This window comes from Coturnix japonica, chromosome 1, assembly GCF_001577835.2.
Source record: "Coturnix japonica isolate 7356 chromosome 1, Coturnix japonica 2.1, whole genome shotgun sequence".
NCBI classification, from domain to species: domain Eukaryota; kingdom Metazoa; phylum Chordata; class Aves; order Galliformes; family Phasianidae; genus Coturnix; species Coturnix japonica.
The window spans coordinates 112265730-112284961 of NC_029516.1; the positions used below are offsets into that span (position 1 = coordinate 112265730).

Genomic DNA, 19232 nt, shown 5'->3' on the forward strand with positions numbered 1-19232 from the left:
TCTGATGGGTAGTTATAAATGAATTAGTCTTTGACAAACTGAACTTCATTTCAAGTAATATCGGCATCACAGAAGACTCAGGAAACTGAATTCTATGACAGGGTCAGTGCCTTTCCCTAAGCACTCAAATTTCTTGGCAGAATAAAAGGAGGCCTGAGTGCAAAGAGACAGAGTATTCTAATTTCTAAGCACATTCTGGAATGGACGCCTTGCTGCTCTTCCCACAAGTAAGCAGTGCAGGATGCTGACGGGCACTCTGAACCTTGCCTCTGTGCCTGCCAAAATCTCCCTTTTTATTGTGGTTCCTATTGGCGTTATAGGTAGTATTCCTGCCACCACGCCCCATGCTCTAATTGCCATGAAGTACAGGAGGTTCAAGCACGCTTGGTTCCCAAGGCTGCTAATGAGCTCCAGCTCTCCTTGCCCTTAATGAACCAAGACTTGTCTGGGGGGATTCTTGTCTGCCCCTCTTTCTTCCTGGTCAGGGAAGGAGGCGAGAGTTCACACAGCAGAACAATGACTTTACAGTGCGGGGGCCGTGCAGCTGTGCCATCTGAAGCTGTGCTTGGTTATGAGCAACAAAGCTTAAATAGATTGTACTGTGAGGAGGTATGGCTCCGTGAGTGTGAAGCGTAGCTCTTGCTTCTGCCTCACTGAGCTGTCCGCTCGTAGCAGCGATGGGGCCCTGATGGGAGCTTCTGCAGGGAGAGCTGCGTGGGGCGACGCTTTTGCATTCTCTCTGTGTTGCTGAAAGCAGAATTGGGAGCAAAATTAAGTTTTAGAGGATCTCTGAGAAGGCTGCGCTGCTGCCTCCTCTAGAAAATCCCTTCAAAAGTCACCTATTCCTAATCCACCTCAGATGGTTAATAAGGCCACTAGAGCAAGCGTAGTTCAGGAGTTTCAGCCATGGAAAGTATTTACACAACAAAGTATGCACACAGACAAACCAAATCTCACTTTTCACTGTCTTTCTCACTGCAGCCTCTTTTCATGGGTTTGAATCACCAGGAATTTGGGCTCAATTATTTCTTGTGCTTCATCTTTCTCGGAGTATTTCAATTAGGGCACTGCAATCCTCTGGCTATATTTCTCTCACTGCAAACACACGTGTCAAATTTACACATATATACGTGCCTGTACGTACGGTACAAATTATCTTCAAATACATAGGAGCAGCATATTAATATAGTACGATGAATACATCCATGAAAAACAGAAAAATATCACAGGCTTTCCTTGATACACTGTTCCCTGTGTATATTGGTGTAAATATTTACACAGGTGAACACAGATGTGTAACCTAGGTGCCATGCTATAACAATAACTTGGCTTTTCAACCTGAGAAAAGAACTGTGTGAATTAAGATAATAATAAGAGATGTAAGGTTACCGGCTGTTATACTCTGGGCTAACTCTTGCACAACGCTTCACAAAGGTGAAGTTGTTTAAAGTTTTACTATTGGATTAGCAAAGCCAAAAGCAGCATCTGCAAAAGAAATCTGATTTTGCTTTAGTAGGCTGTTTGAAAATCATTTTTTTGTTGCTTTAATCATTCTGGTTTTTTAGCAGTGCAGAGAAACATCTGCTGCTTTCCTCAGTCGCATGAGCGAGAAAGAGAAAGCGAAAGAATAAGGAGCTTTTGCTTTGTATTCCTAAGCAAACAGAGAGAATAGGAAAAAAAAAAGCCATCTAGTTTTAAATACCTGACGTGTGCATGTTCAGGTTCAGAACTTTTGCTCGCTCTCCTGCCCTGTTGGTGGACCGATAGCACTGGGAGCTGCGGCGAAGCTGACAACCCCCCATGGCTGACCCCTCGTGTTGTCGCTCGCCTAATCGAATTTTGCATGTGTTTCCAGATAGCTGATCAGCTTCCCTGGATTTCGCTGACGCCACAGGAAAGCTTTGCCTGAAGATGGAAACACTGGAGTCGGAACTGACCTGCCCTATCTGTCTGGAGCTGTTTGAGGACCCACTGCTGCTGCCCTGCGCTCACAGTCTGTGCTTCAACTGCGCGCACCGCATCCTGGTCTCCCACTGCGCCTCCAACGAGCCGGTGGAGTCTATCACCGCCTTCCAGTGCCCCACCTGCCGCTATGTCATCACCCTCAGCCAGCGCGGTCTAGAGGGGCTCAAGCGCAACGTCACCCTGCAGAACATCATCGACCGCTTTCAGAAAGCCTCGGTGAGTGGGCCCAACTCCCCCAGCGAGACCCGTCGGGAGCGGGCATTTGACAGCAACAGCATGTCCTCCTGCGAGAAGGTCCTCTGCCAATTTTGCGACCAGGACCCTGCCCAGGAGGCAGTGAAGACATGCGTGACCTGCGAGGTCTCCTACTGCGAGGAGTGCCTGAAAGCCACGCACCCCAACAAGAAGCCTTTCACTGGCCACCGGCTGATCGAGCCCATCCCGGACTCTCACATTAGGGGATTAATGTGCTTGGAGCATGAAGACGAGAAGGTGAACATGTACTGCGTGACGGACGACCAGCTGATCTGCGCCCTGTGCAAGCTGGTCGGGCGGCATCGGGACCATCAGGTGGCAGCTCTAAGCGAGCGCTACGACAAGCTGAAGGTGAGTGCTGCCCTCACACCCCATATTGAGTGTTGAGGAGGGAAGGTGTCCTGCTACTGAGTGTTACGTTTCCTTGTTTGGGCATGGGCTGGTAAAGGCAGGTGTGTGGTCTGTCATCAGATGAGATGCATGTACAGACTGCTTTGTGCTCATCAAAAAGGGGTCAGATTTTCCCTTGAAGAAAGATTCCTCGGTTGCGCTTTGATTTTTCTGCTGTACGCAGTGTACACTATTGCTAGCACAATAAGCTAGTATTAGCTTATCTGTGTGCATCCGTCCACATCTTCCCTCTTGGCAGCTGGCAGGGTTTTATGTTGGCTACACATACACAGGCCCTGATGGAAGTGTCAGGTGTTCTTTGCATATATTCTGCTGTTGTTTATTTTTTATCAAGCTGCTTTTATCACAGAAAACTCTTTTCATCATTGCTAATAGGAAATGCATTTATACCTGCTGATTGCAGGGGCTGCAGCTGCCTTGTCAGCTAGGGAAACCAAATGCCAGCCCCAGTCCTCCTGTGCTGCCCTGAAGGAAACTAAACCAAAAAACTCCTTCAGCTCCTTGTGGCATTCCACAGTTCCCCCCTCCCACCTGGCACCCACCTGGCCCATGTGGGATGTCCTCACTGGGTGAAACCAGCAGGCCATGATGCAGACCTGCTCAGGTTGCTCTGCAGGCTTCCACTGAGGCCATCAAGTGGCCTTGGACCCAACACATTGATTTAGGTGCTGCAGCAGAGAGGAATGAATGAGGTTCCCTCAGGCTAGTCTGTATGTACTTGTCTGCATGCGTTTTGGGGGGATTCCTTGGTTATGTTGAGAAGACACAAGTGTGGAGTGCGAAGATAACAATAATAAGTTTTGGAGATGTGAGAAGAAACTGAATTAAAAGATCTAACTAACTGGAAATGTATTCTTAAATAACTTGAAGATAAAAATATGAGGCTGCATGCATAGGTGATAACTTTGTGTGAGTGCAGGTAAATTCTGTATGCCATATGGTTTTTGTGCCTCTATGCATGTGCAGATATGCAATTCATGCCGCACGATTATATGAATATAATGAAAGATAGTTCTTTACTTGGACCTGATAGCTTCTTTCCATTCCTTAATGAGTTTTTTTAATCTTAAAGAGAAGTTGTTATTTCAGCTTTACATATTTATTTTGTTTTTTTCTGTAGAAGTACTTTTTTTTTTTTTTTTTTTTTTTTAAATAATTAGGAGTTTAGCCACTGATAAAATGGGACGTCGGCTCTAAATGTGAATGGAAGGTGCATGAATCTACAGTGCTCTTCAATAATCCAACAGGTTACATGCTTACCAGGTGCTACAATTCAGCAAACTAATAGAGACTGAACACCTGTATCATTCCTCAACTTGATAAGAGTAGGAATGTGCAACTTGATGTGAAATACCTTTGGAGTTCAGTATTGGCTAAGTGTATGTTTGAGGATGTCATATGGTCAATCTTGTAAGAAGATTTTAAAAAGCAGGTGTCTTCACTTGAGATTATTGGCTAAATATTGCACATGGTTAAGAAAAAAATGTGTGTGTGTTTGCATAATCTCTGTCTTTCCTGTGCAAAGGTGCCTACGCAGACTCTGGATGGGTATCTCAAACAAACAAGCAGCATTCACATTAGATGTTTTCCAGATTAGCAAACCTGGCAGAAGCCTAATAGAGTACTTCCCACTAGTCTCATCAATGAGTAATTCAGGTACTAATTTAATGATTAGTGTGGGCCTGGATCAAATAACTCTTTCTTACAAATGCAATTTCTGTCATTATTTATAATATCCATGCAATTTTTGTTTAGACTTAAACTCTCTTTGTTCTCAAACTACCTGGAAGTAGTTTACACAGGAAATTATTAGCCGACATGAAATCCAATTTCCATCCTTTTTGTCATGAGCGAAATAGACTTATTTTATTTAGTTAATCCCTGCAGTGATACCAATCATGCCAATTTTGCCACTAGTTTGAGCCCAGGGACAGTAGGCTATATGATTTCCGTCCAGATCCAGAGTCCATTCTCTTTTCATAAGAAGGCAATCAGAAATTGACGTCCTTGCTTTCCCTACTGCCCCTTCCATCTCAGTAATGTGAGCTGTTTTATATATTAAACTCCAAGAATGAGATTTTCAGCTCAGGAGATTGGATTTCTTCCTTAGGAGTAAAGGAATTAGGTTTATTTACATCACTGTTTAGCAGTGAACAGGCAAGACAGTCTGGTCCCTTTTCATGTTGAGGCAACCTTCTTCATAAATGGTAATGCCATCCCTTGAGTAACTGCTGGTTTTGTTGTTTTAAGTCTTTGGTTCAAGCTTGCAGTTAGTCTTTGCTAAGTTACAGATAATGTGCGGATGCCAGTGGTAAACACAGTGTCCAAATAATTCAGAAAATGCCCATTTGAAAAACAGGTTGTTGCTTGCTATGTTGTTGCTGAGGATTTTTAAATACATAGGGTTTGTGTGATAGATGGGTTATGCAAATCTTAAAAGAAAATTATAAAGGAATGAGTGCGTGCTAGTCAATAGGGTAGTTGATTCATTCAAAAATTGTTGGCTAATTGTATCTTTAAAGAAGAAAAACAAAACTGCTTCATGTAATGCTTTCTTTTCTTGCAATTTTCTTTTTAAATCAACACATTGTTGATGCCAACAACAGCAACTAGTGTGTAGCTCTAGGTGTCAGGCTATGCTAATTACTTGCATTCTCATCCAGCGGTGTTACTAATTATTTAAACTATATCTCATCCTTCATTAAGCATAGGACAATAGACGCCATTACAATCTAGCTCCCTTTGTGGCAAAAATGAAGCCCTTTAATTAGGAGTTCTGTATACTTGTCCAGCAGAGACGTCTATGCTAAAGCATGTTTAGCAGTCGGTGTAATTGCAATTGTGGACATCTGAAAATGAGAAAGTGTTTTCCTTTGGCAGCTATTGCTCTAGCCCTGAGAGATGCTTTTCTTAATGAACTTTTACTGTGGGTGGAGGGGTCTGAGGTCACTTATTTCAGAAGCAATTCATTCTTGGTTACTAAGAGCACATGGTGTAATTACATGCTTGTAGATGTTTTTGTTGTTTTAGAGTGTACAGCCTTTTTTATTTTTATTTTTATTTTTATTTTTATTTTTTTTTTAAATATAGGCCATAGAAACAGATGCATTTAAAAAAAAAAAAAAAGAAAGAAAACTCATATACCATGACAAAAACAGAGAATAGGAAATATTCTGGTTATCGCTGCATTTATGAGGTGATGGTCAGAATTGTGGTATAAGTTAGAAATAGCTTCTAGCTGCATAAACATTGAAAGTTGTAAAAGCAGAAGGTGCGAATGCCCATGTTTAGTGCAGTGTAATAGTACAAAGAACATGTTTTTGCCTAATTACTTTTGATGTTGATTTTTTGCTTTTTGTCTTGTGGAGATATGAAGGAAAAGACAAATGTGCGCTCATATTTTCAGAGAAAATTAATGAAAATTGCCATCGTTCTTCAGACATATTTAAGCTTTAGAAAATGATAAGAAAAATGAAAAGAGGGAGAAGGTACAGGGTGGGTGTGAATGGAAGAATAATGTCCATTTAATTTTAGCAAAAAGCCATGAAGAAATGTCACAAAAGAGGAAGATAGATGGTAAATCATATTTTGAAATGGTATAAAGCAAACATAGTGCCATTGAAACCAATTTTTTCTTCTTCATATTTACCAGGAGTCTGGTCATCGATATGCATAATCTTGCCCAAAAGTAATTTTGGAATGCTTTGTGTATTGCTTAATCAAGAGAGATCCTTTGTTGAATCAAACTGCTATAGGTTAGCAGTTGTTCTCCATGTTTTTGTTTGACCCTTATTAGCACTGACACGTATTGGGCATGTTTATGAAGGCAAGGTGGTCCTGTGAATGGCACTCAGGAATTCCAAGAACAAAAGGGAGCTTCTTGCTTGTACAGCTTTTATTTTGTTTCAGTGGCAGAATCTGTACACATCTATTTTTACTCTGCTGTTTATGCAGAATGCAGGGATTCAGTTTTCGGTGGCATGTCGATTCAATTACTCACAAATGTTTTTGGTGGGAAGCAGCCATAAGTCGTTTCCACATAGGGAGAATTGCATTCAACTCTTATAAGCTTAATTCAGCTGTGTAAAGGTAGGAGACTTTGTCATGTCCACAGCTACTACAAATGGAGCACTAAAATATATCTCCCCTGATATGTTTACTCTGAGTTAAAATCATCTCATATTTCAGTGTCTCCACAGAGAAACTGGCAAAGTATGTGCTGAAGCTTTCCAAATATTAATTGGTATACTGAGTACTGTAAGAGTCTTAACGCTTAGGAACCTGTACTCAAACACACAGATGGGTTGACAATACAGGAATACTGGTTTCTGCGTTTGTGCATACATTACGCATACGCATGTAAATATATATCCATATGCTCTTTATTACTTTTATCTCTGTATTTATAGTGCCCGTGTTAGTATGACAACGATATTACATATATTAATAGGTATATCAGCATAGCTGTGTTTGAATAGCACAGAAATATATAATTCCTAGTAGTTCATTAATATATAGAACTTAAATGCATATACATATATGCCTATATGTTAACTATAAAAAGTTTCAGATACATATATGTTTTCATTTCTTAAAATCTACTTTCACAGATTTACAAGTTGGCAATTCATTCATGGATGTTGTCTGTCTTTGTCTGTTTCCTTCAGTTTTTATGGTAAATGATAGTGTTGAAGGCATAGCCTATCTGGGAAGATGATAATTAAATATGATCATAAATAGGACTGCATCCTATGGTTCTGTTAATCATAAATGGGACTTCATCCTCATAGTTCTGTTTCCCAGAGAAGCTAGCCTAGCCATTAAGTAAAAAGTATTTTCTGCTTACACGGGTGGATAATGATAGGACAAGAGGGAATGGTTTTAAGCTGAGACAGGGAAGGTTCAGGTTAGATATAAGGATGAAGTTTTTCCACACAGAGGGTGGCGACGTACTGGAACAGGTTGCCCAAGGAGGTTGTGGATGCTCCAAGCCTGGAGGCATTCAAGTCCAGTCTGGATATGGCTCTGGGCAGCCTGGTCTGGTGGTTGGAGACCCTGCACATAGCAGGGGGGTTGAAACTGGGTGATCATTGTGGTCTTTTTTAACACAGGCCATTCTGTGATTCTACAATCTTTGTAATTTTCCATGCATCTGACCCAAAATGTTAAGCTGATTTTGAATCCCTATTCCAGCTCACAATTTGCTTGTTGTAATGACCTGCTGTTTGTCCCTTCATTGCTTATACATTTTTAGGTAATAAAATGACTGATAGGTGGAATATAATGAATGACAGGTGCTTCTTCAGGATGAAACTGTGTTTAAACAACAAGCAGTAAACCAATAAAAATGGAAATGAAGCAGAGGAGGTTAAGGGCAAATAACCAACTCTCTTAGAACACTTAGAGTTTGAGGCAGGTTGACCCTTTTTGTAATAAATGTAGTGCCTGTCTAACAAAGAAGCAAAAGTAGAGTAGGTAACAAAAAAAGGTACAAACAAAGTGACCCTTCAAAGTCAGAACACTTATATTTTTTAGAAAAACAGCATACTTTCAAAAAATTGATACACTGATTGAGAAAATCAGTTCTTTCAGTGTTTTCTTTGGGAATTATAAAACTGACTGGAGGAGTGAGGCTGAGAGAGCATAGTCAGTGGATGAAAGCTTGCAGTGGAAGCATTGAGAGGTGTGTGCAAGTGTATGAATATGTATGTTAGGTATGTGTATTCTGAACTTAAGGTGTAATCTCATTTTAATGCAAATATTTTTAAAAATGAATGTGACAGCACATGGATTTTCAAACAAAGGTGAAGGTGATTGCTGGTGTGCTTGAAATGGGAAACAAACAAATAAACAAAAAAGACTAAACCAAAAAACAAACTGGCTATAAATATCTCCCAAACAAGCATTACAGAACGCTCAGCATTCAGGTTTCTCTTGACCTTTTACTTAACTTGTTAAATTACTCTATGAAAAAACAAATTATGTGAATTCTGCCCTATGATGACACAACCATTGTAGCACGATTAAAGCATTTCAGTTCTTCATTTTATGTTAAACAGTTTTCATTACCAATTATATTTTTCTTCTGTATCCTCTGATCTTAAAACACAAATCTAGCAGTTATCCCAGTGCACTGCTTTTCCATTCAGACTTTACAAGCATACATCTGTGGCAATTATTTTTTTTTTTTTTTGGTCCTCTGTTTTTCAGCAACACATAAACTTCCCAGCAAAATGGTAGCACTCGTATGTGTTCCCAGAGCCGTGGACCTATACATAGTGGTTCTGAACTAGTCAGGTATAGCGCCTCATTTGGGAAGCTTGAACAGTCCAGGAACAGAGAAGCTCCTCCAGAAGGTCACGAGCTGTTGGGTTGCAAAAGCAAGCTTTGGCCTCAGAGGCTGATATGGGTGGTAAAACTGTGTTCCCTCTCTCTCTCATTTGTATTTACTTCTCCCCAAAACCTGCCGCCCAACCTCCCATCCCTTTCGCTTCCCTTCACCCAGGACACCTTTTCTTTGGCTGGACTGGGAAGGAGTTGTCAACTCTGAATGTGAGCACCCACAGTGGGAACATGATGGTACTTCTCACCTCTCATTTATAATGTGTTTTCTCAAATGAGAACATTCTGTTTATTCAAGTATCTGAAGTCAGCAAAAAATGAAGCAAAGGAAATGGAATAGCAGATAATTCTATCATAGTGTTGTGATTCTGAGCTGTTTCTGGACCTTCTGTAAATGCTTACTTAGACAATTCTTACCTAAGTACAAACACAGAACTGTAAGAAGATCGTCTTCATACCTGTCAGTAAAACACTAACATGATGGATAGGCAATAAGTACTGTACCATTGACTTCCTTAGTTATGTGTCTTATGGTGCCAGCAGGGTTACTTTTTACAATAGATTTTTCTTCATCAATTTCCGCGGATTGAAATAGAACTTGAATTTCTTTAAAGAATTTCTTCTTTCTTGGAGGACAGGTGTTGGTCCTGTGCAAAATCCAAGTTATGACTGGGGAAGGGATGCATGTGGAGGGCTTTTCTAATGACTCAGACAAATTTATCCAAAGACTGGAGCTCTGCATTGCCTCTGTATCATATGAGCCCCTTCCATCAGAGCTTACAGACCTGCTTTCTTCTGCCCCAGTTGCTGAGGTGGGAGACTTTGTCATAACTAGAGTTGCACTGAAAAATCTAGGGAATTTTTTACCACTTGCTAACACCTGTGTGTTTTTGTATATGCTTTTTTCTTCCAAGAAACTGGAAAGGAAAGGAGAAGGGATGGGAAATGTCCATAGTCAAGAGTGTGGCTCTGTAGAAGGGTTTCACTGCTCATCCTCAGACTGTAACACAACTGAACTTCCAAATTTGTTCGGGTTTTTTTGTGATTTACAGATATATTTTCACAATTACATAAAGTTATCTGAAAGCAAGGTGGGGGTTGGTAGGTTTGTTTGTTTTCATGCTCATAATATTTATATTTTTTGAGAAATGAATTTTTCCTACTTAAGTTTTTTAGTCTACTCTTCCAGAATTTTGTGATTTTACCTTCCTTTACAGTCTATAGGTCAAATTACAATGAAGTAGCAATGCGATGCTTTATCATCATCATCATAGTATCACAGTCTCGTGCAGGTTGGAAGGGACCTAAGAGATCATCGTGTCCAGCCCCCGGGATTCAAGCCTCCTGTGTAGCAGAGCGGCACTTCTACCACTTGCACCACAGGGGATTTGAATCCGGGCCCCGGTGTTGCAAAGCGGCATTCCTACCACTGCGCCACTGGGGCACACAATTTTGCAGTATGAGAGATCAAATTCAGCACAGATGAGAGATGTAATGGTGCCTAAGGTTAGCTTTTTCCTTTTGCAGTTTGCCTGTTTAATTAGTTCTGATAATGAGAATGATCTCCTAAACTAGTGCAGACCCCTCGTCCTCAGCCTTTTTGTGACCTTCAGAAGACTGCTGTCAGAAAACAAATGATGAAATGTTGATGTGTCCAATATACTTTGGTGGAATAATATAAACTTCACAACTTTGTGCCTATACAGAAGTTAAGAATGCAGCAGTTGTTTGTTTCTTTGTTTGTTTTTTCTTTAAAAAAGGAAATTTCTGTAGGCGTTTGAGTCTTTAGAATAGACAGTATCCCTCTTTATTAATCTTTCTCCCAGCCATGTCTGTAAAGTATAGAAATGGCTTTATCTATTTTTAACCTAACAGTTCACAAAGACTCCATTCAAAGTTAAGTCCAGAGTATAAGAGCTTGTATAAATACATGAGGAGATGTAATCTCTGCTTGAAGTAGCATTCTTTCAATTAAGCTTAAAACAAAATAAAAAGCAAGCCCAACAAGTACTTAGACACTTTATATGATTGAAGTTATATTCAGGCTACCTGTTGGCATCATGTAATGGGAAGATAAGAAAAAAATGAGGTAAGATAAGAAAAAAATTTTGAATGAATATCAACTAGTTTGACTAATGAAAGGAAGCACTACTGTTTCATTGCTTGTAATGATTCTGGTATGAAACTAAACTCTAGGCTTGGTCTGTATTATTTTCTCTTTTATGTCATAAGTTTTTCAACTGTTAGTGAAGTTAAGAACTTAGTGAAGAATTTGATATTGTATTTTGGTAAGGTTCTAAATAAAACAAAATTAGGAAAGTATCACAGAATCACAGAATTATCAAAGTTGGATCATCTAGAAGATCATCTAGTCCAACCATTACCAATACTTCCCAGCTAAATAATATTCATCAACACAACATACAGACATTTCTTGAAAACTCCCATGGTCGGTGACTCCACCACCTCCGTGGGCAGTGCATTCCAATGCCTGAGTACCCTTTCTGAGAAGAAAGTAGTACAGCAACAACAAAAAAATCTTTAATATGATGTACATCAGCTCATATAAATTGAAACAAATAGGAATAAAACATGTCTCCTATTAAGATGCTAAGTGCAAAGGGGTGTTTTGAATACAGTTACTTTCCAGCACTGCGTTAATCATTTCTTACTCTGTTATGTACTGTATCTCATCAGTTATTGGTGATGGAGCATTGCAGTATGAGGACAGATAAAGATAGGAACAGCAATATACTGTATGGCTCAGTGAGGAGGGGGGAGCAAGAGTGGGATAGAGCTCCTGGATCTCAGGGCTAACAGGAAGATGGGACTGTTAGTATGTTTTTCTCTTTTCCTTATCCACAAGCATACGTCAAAACAAAACTGATTTTAGCCAGTCTCCCAGCTGGTAGTGAGATTTCACATTGGCAATAATAATGTCAATTCAAGCTCATAATGAGTTTGAATGTCAGAGAAGTTTTCCTTCTCTAAGCCTATCTAGTAGATAAAATGTTTAAGAATAAACAGCACAATCTTTCATTAACTACTAGAGAAACACAGTAAAAGAGAAGAACCTGTATACCTATATTGGTTACATGGATTAACGTTTCTTTGCTTTGGGGAGTGGTGCTGTACCCTGGTAGGAAAGGCACCGCTTTGTTCTACAGCAGTGATATTGAAGTTTGATGCTGCATGCCCACATTCTCTTATTTACAGTGGCACAGTCAGATTTTACCAGAGATTGAGGATAGGCAGCTGTTACAACAGCTGTGATAGAGACATTACACAGACTTGGCAGGCTGTGGCTAATCACAATGTGTGCAAACTTCAGCTATGGATTAAGCCAGCATATGGAGAATATGCATCCCTTCAAACTGAATCCAAGCAATATTGATCTTATTAGTAAGTTACTAAATGGTAAGGAAAGATAATGGTCAGTGTTTTACATGACAGTTCAACTGAATAGATATTTAAAATTACATTCATGGCCTGAAGTCTTTAAGCACATAGATGCAAGAAATCCCTTCAAAGGAATAATAGAGGGAAGTTTTAAAATGATTGGGATCATATTTGACTGACCTCATCAATTTAAAAAGAAAAGTCAATCCAAGAACATGTTCCAATATGTGACTTGATGGAAAAAGCCCCTTTTTCCAGTAGCTGTGGCCCTCCTCGTTGCTGTATGGTCTTTCCTACAGTTTCATCTTCCCTGGTGTGCCGGGCTTCTGGGGCAGAGCTGCTCCAGGATGGCACTACCAGTACTGACGCTCTCCTTCCCCACAGGGTGTGCTTCACCTCAGCTGCATTTCCCTTACTGTAGTGTACTGTGGTGAAGTGCTGCTGTTGGAAGCCAAGCATGGGGGGTTAATCTGTGAACAGAAAACTCTGCTGTGTGAGGGAGCTCCCACACTGAAGCGCTTTTTCATCCCAAGTAGTTGTAGGTGTCTGCTGAGCATAAGGAACAGCTCAAGATACCTGCTGAGGTTATGCAAACTTTGGGTGAACTTCTGTGGTGATGCAATCTTTTCTTTCATGTGCTTTAGTAAGGGCAGACATTGTTCTCTCCACCTTTCAGCTTTAAAAATATGCTGTAGCTTTGGGGGAAGGGAGCATTATATTAGAAGTATAATAATGTTTTCACCCTCTTTTGGGCATTTCTTCTGATCACTCTAGAGGAAAAAGTGATCTTTCCACTCAAATCCACCAATTAGAGCAGCAACCATGATGCCTTTGTGTGTCTTTGTTTTATTTTATGCTGTCATTCATTGTGCTGAATTAGCTTTCTTTTCAGAAGGACTTAGGCAATACGTAGTCTGACTCTCCTAAAATTCTGATCTACTGAAATTCTTATGTGGGCAGGATGTTATGAGCTACTTTAGGGTTGGTTTTGTTGTTTTTTTTTTACAAGAAACACAATCAGAGGAAACTTTTTCTTTCTTTAATTTACTTGATTAAGTAAATACATTCAGCTTTGTTAGTACTGACAAGAAGGAAGAACCTTTGAGCATTTAATGAATACTGAGTAATACTACATCTTTAGATTAATAATTTTCTTTCAATGTCTTGTTGAAAGATGCTATGAAAAACCAGCAACAAAAAAAAGAAGAATATAATTGTGATAAGCTACTAAAACATTTTTAACACCCGAAAAAACTTCAAATGAAGTCTGAATTTTCAGCAGTTTTAAATATGCTCTTGTACTCTCTCAATCGATTTGCAATTTCTCCCTTGAAAGCGGTGTAATTTTTCTGTCAAATAAGTCACTACTAATTAAAAGACAAACAAACAAGTGTAAGTAACAAGACCAATTTGGAGATCTGCTATTAGATTTCTTAAGTGCTTTATTTCAGCACTGCTGAAGACAGTGAAGGTTTTCAATTTTAATATGCACAGTATCAAAACATTTTGGTAACTTGAGAAACTTGGTCTAATTGTTACTTCTGTTGTTGGCAAAGCTGAGTGTTTGCAGCGTAGGGGGTACAAGTAAATTGTTGGGTTGCAGGTAACTAATGGTCAGAAGTTACAGCTTTAGATGTGGGACAGCTGACTTTGTGAGGGCTGTGTTTGTAGCCAGGAGTGAAACTGTCACTCTAAGGAAGGAAACAAAAGAAAAGGGAAAGTTCTTTACTTTTAGATTTTCAATTAATTAATTGATTATTTCCAACAACGTACTCTGGTAAGCACATTAAGAACCCCGATTCACTGTGAAGTTCAAGACAGGAGTTGCTTGTTGAATGACTCCTGTTTGCAGAACAGGCTGCAAATCTGCTGTCACGTGTTTTCCTTGGAGAAACTTGTTTCCTTCCTGAGGAGGTCTGCAAGGTCAGGCAAATATCCGATCCTGGAGGCTGCCTCTGTCAGGGCTCTGAGTCATTATTTCTCTGAAAAAAAAATCACAGAGAAAGTCTCTCAGAAACCCTGAAGTGCAGCGAAGCACTTAGTCATGGGGAGCCATTTTAAACAGTATATGCTGGCTAAAAAGAAAAGTTTTCTGAAGCTCTGTTTTTTGTGTTCCCATATATATGTAATTTCAGTATTTTTGTTTACAAGTCAGAATTTGTATACTGATTTTTAGTACTGTGGAGCAGTAAGAATGTGGCAGTGTGAGGAAAAGGCCTCCTGTTCAGCCTTAAATGCTCTGTGCTGTTGCTACTTTTGCTTTTTATTACGTTTATGATATAGACCAATTATATCCTCAAGCACACTTGCAGAATCCCGGATTGCTTCAGTAAGTAGCCCTAACCATTCTGTGGTGCAGGTGTGTGTAAAATGGGACCACTCAGTCTGTTCCAGCTTCTCCCTCCTTAGTTACTCAGCCATCCTCACTGACCACACATGTGTTCTCTAGGAAGGCTGATGCACTGTGTGCTGATAGCACAGGCATAAGTCAGGTGCCTAACATACAATTCCCAAGCAGCCAAATCAGTTTATGTTCAGTGTCTCTGGGTCCACTGTTTTTTTTTAAACTCTTATCTAGGTGCATCCCTGGCTCTTCAGCATCAGTGCCATGTTTGTCTTGTGTGCCCTGAGCCATGCTAGCTCTTTAGGTTGGTACAAAACTATTACACATAGTTAGTAAATAATTTTCTGGAAGTTTATCATGTTAAAATGACTCAGTCAGATGTACTCTGTTTCTGGCACAAAGTATAGATGAGAATCTTCCAGAGAGAGACAGGGGTGAAAGTAATTGAATGGACTCCAGGAGTTCAAGTTCTCTTAGGGGAACTTTCTTCTCAGGAAGTGTGGCAATGCAGTGGCACAGGCTGCAGAGGAAGGTGGTGGAGTCATCATCCCTGAAAGTGTCTGAGAACCATGTGGATGTGGCACTGATGGAGATGGTTAGTGGGCATAGTGTGATGGGTTGATGGCTGGACTAGATGATCTTTGGAGGTCTTTTTTAATCTCAGGGATTCTGTGACTTCAAATAGTATTCAAATAAGGAGGAGCAATTGCACATACAGCCGTTAACTGTGTATGAAATAGAAAATAGCAATTTCTCTATGTCCGGCTCTGTGAGGGGTCATCTTCTTTATTACCACAGACTACTGTAAAGTTGTACAGATGTGATTCTAGAGCTTGATTCAAACTTTCAGACTTTGAAGAAGGACAAATCTTTCATTTCCCTTGTGACAAACGGTGTTCTTGCCAATAAAAACAACAGTATTGATTAAGAAAGCAAAGTAAACTACAGAAATACAAAAGTGGTGTTATAACTAGGTCTATACAAAGACTTTTTCAATACAATTCCCTGCAGAAATTATGTGCAGAGGATTTTAGTCCTCTGGCAAAAGCTTCTAATTTAGTTGTAAGGCAATGGCTTTTGTAGCACTGCTTTTGTATAGGAGTAGCAGTAGAAGAACTTATTTGGTCTTTGGAGGTTTCACTGCTGTGCTATGACTTTTGTCCTATGATTAGTTTTCTTGTTACTCCCTTGTACACTTGTAAGAGGTACTGTAGGTTCTCAAGACAGTGTCAAAAAAATGAGAAAGTATTTTACAAATCTGTGTCATCTGCATATGGAAGCAGTCACAGAGGTAATTTGTTATTTATGTGTGTAGGTTACTTGGAAAGTAGTATTTCCTGTTTATTTCCATGGAAACCACAACATATATAAAGATCTCAATAACACTGCTTGATGGAACAAATTCTCAGCTACAAAACACTATTTTTCAACACAGTCATCACCATTAGCTATGCATTTTGACCAGCAATGAACAAGAGCCTGTATATTGCACTCATAAAAATCTGCACCAGTGGAGGTGTTAGTGTTGCTGTCACCACTGCTGAAAAAGACCATCCACTGCTTCTCTGTGCCCACATCCACTGTCTGGCTTGCAGAAACGTTCAGCAAGTGACGATATGTGTCATTTTTTCCTCATGGAGGAATACAGTTCCACACCTTTGCTTCTTCATTTGCACTCCCATGTCATTTTGTCCCTCTGCTGCCATTTGTCACGTGGCAACAATATGTAGTGGGATGTTTGTGGGAAGGTTCGACCTCTACTGCCATACCACCTACATCTGCCTCTGGCATCATGGGCCAACATAACAAAATAAGAGGCACTGCTTTTGGAGCAGCTTTCTTGTTTATATGCACAACTTTTGAATTAGTCCTTAAAATATGGTGAGATGGAACTCTCTGGTAATTCCCCTTTAACCATAAACCACCAGGACGTCAAAAACTGAACTGAAACAGGTGTAGATATGACTGATTTTTTAAAACTCCTGTCACATCCTTTCCACTTTCTCACAGAGATCAAATGGGCTTGAGAATTACTCTCACTAAAGCAGGGCTGTTCTAAACCAGAGGAAAAAAAAGCAAATTCCAAAGCACATCAGAGGTAATTTGCCATTGTTTTCACCATACACCATAATGAACCCTCATCAGATGAATGCAGCTGCTATGTTGCTGTATCCAAAATAATGTAATTAAATTGCTGCTTGGGGAATTTTGGAATATACATTTGGCAGAGACTCATTATTGGCAATTCGACAGTGAAGCATTAATATAATCTTATCCAGAGAGGTGATCCTGTGTTCTGTCATTCTAAGAGAAGAGAGAGAAGAAACAGGATCAGAATGACAAATGAGTGGGTCGAAATCTGAAACATAAAACCACGAGAACTTAAGGCTAATCCAAGCCATGCTGGAAAGCCTACTGGGAAAGAAAGGAGTGTACAGGATGAGAAACCTTGGATGGGTTATGATGGAAAAATTTTCCACCATGCTCCAATGTGAAGAGGACAATAAGGAAGGAGAGTCCACCAAAGGAGTCTGCAGGAGGTACAGCGTTTGCCACCAGCTTGATGGTAATTTAAATTATGTCCATCAAGGTGAAAGCAGTGGCAGTTTGGCCTCTTGACCAGTGAATTCACTTAGAGCTGTCAGGACCAAGGCTGGCACATGGAGATATGCTGTGCAACTCAAACATCTATAAAACTTCCAAGAGGAATATCTGCTGAATATATCAACATTGTCTTTGCTTGGGATGTTCAAAATCAAACAAGCAGATATTGTATGATGCAGTGAATTCTACGTCCATTTTCTTGGTTGTTAAACTGCAAAACTAAAATAGGTGTCATCATGTCTCATCAGAAAATAGGTTTTAATTTTTGTTAAAAGGAACCTTAACTTCTAAACTAAGGGGAAAGGAATTTGCATAGGGGCCGAATCTGAGCCTTTAAATGTTTATGTTTAGTAAGCCTTAGTATGCCCACTCTAATTAAGTTTATATGAAATGTTACAGCTTAAAGCATACTTCAGTTTAACAGCTCTGTTTCTGTCCTGTATAAAGGAAGAGTAGTTCCTGGGATTATGTTTCTAATATGAATATTCAGTATGACGGATTCCAAGCTGGATAGCCATGAATATTTATCATTATGCATTCCCAAAGGTGTTACCTGACTCTTCAGCTCAGGGACAGCTGATCAGATGAAGCCAACAAAGGCCTTCAAATTATCTTCAAAGTTCCTCGCATTATCTTCTCATTTGTTGTTTTTTGTATTCCTTAATTTATAACAGTTAATTTCAAAACTGCAGGAGCAGCAGCTGCCAGCAGTGCCAGCAGAACCACTTGAAAAAGGGGAGGAAAAGCTGATCAGATTTTAAGGCTTTTGATGAAATACATTATTCACTAAAGAAAGAAAAGTTTGGAGATCAAATGATGAGATTAGAGCCTGTCACATTCAACAGCAGAGTTCACAAAACATATTTGATATGGAAAGAACTTCCAAAAAAAATTAGAGGTAGGTGTGAATCGCTGTTATACTTCTGTTCAGAGAGAAAAAAAAAAAAAGAAAGAAAAAAAAAAGAATAGTTACTAGAGCTAATGTTTGGCCTCAAGGTAAGTATTCCAGCCACATAAATCTGCTCTAGCAACAGACTGATGTCTCCTGAATTTGAACTGCCAGAAGGGGAAGCGAAAAGAGAAATAGACAGGGCAGGATTTGTAGGTCAGTCACGGATTTCGTGTAATTCATTTGTTTATGTAGCTTTGCAAACCCAGAGCTGTCTGAGATTTAGAAAAACAAATATTCATGTCTTCTCTGAGGTTTGCCAAATGACAAAGTGCTGGCAGTCTTAGTGAGAGGCTGAATTCATTTGCTGCCATGTTGTTTTAGCTCACAATAGGCTTTACAGTTATCCTGGTTTTCATATGTAATACCTTCTACACTGCTGAAGGCAATAGGGTACCTCTGTATTATGCCATAGCAAAAAAAAAGAACCAGTGCAGCAGTTGCTTAACAGTTCCACTGTGATTTTTTTAGCATTACTGGATGATGAGTTTGATTTTGGCTTGTCTGGTCAGGTTAACTGGCTGATGTAAAGTTCTGCAGCACTGAGAAAATCCTGGCATAATCCTGAACTTATTGGAAGGATCTTACAGTCTTTCTCCTACAAGTTAATCAGTAGAGTTGGGTGGTGTTTTTACTGACTACAAATTCATTGTAAATGGGTTTTTGATCTTAAAGCTATTCCCACTTTTGCATAAAACTGAAAAACAGACTTGGGATGAAGAAAAAATAGCCTGAAGATAAATTCTAGTCATGTCACCTTTCTTTAAGACAGTGACTTAAGGATTAGAGAATCTGACTTTTTTTGTCTCAGCATGAGTGTCTTTGAAATCATACCTCCCTGTGTAAAAGAGGAGTGTGTCTCAGGAGAAAGTAGAGGGCGTTTGGAGTGGGATTTTCTCATTCTTTCTTCTGCACTTTTTTTAATTCACTTGGGATTGTAGAAAACTATATCAGGGAGAGGGA

The 19232-nt window shown here is 39.7% G+C and overlaps 1 protein-coding gene across 5 annotated transcripts in view; it reads left to right on the top strand.

The window, feature by feature from the left end:
- MID1 (midline 1) overlaps window positions 1-19232 on the top strand; it is a 234112-nt gene that overhangs the window by 135234 nt on the left and 79646 nt on the right. For all 5 annotated transcript variants that reach the window (XM_015887013.2, XM_015886989.2, XM_032441298.1 and 2 more), the window contains exon 2: window positions 1856-2571. In XM_015887013.2, the coding sequence (XP_015742499.1) occupies window positions 1912-2571 (660 nt within the window). In that variant the 5' untranslated portion in view covers window positions 1856-1911. The remainder of the gene's footprint in view (window positions 1-1855; window positions 2572-19232) is intronic.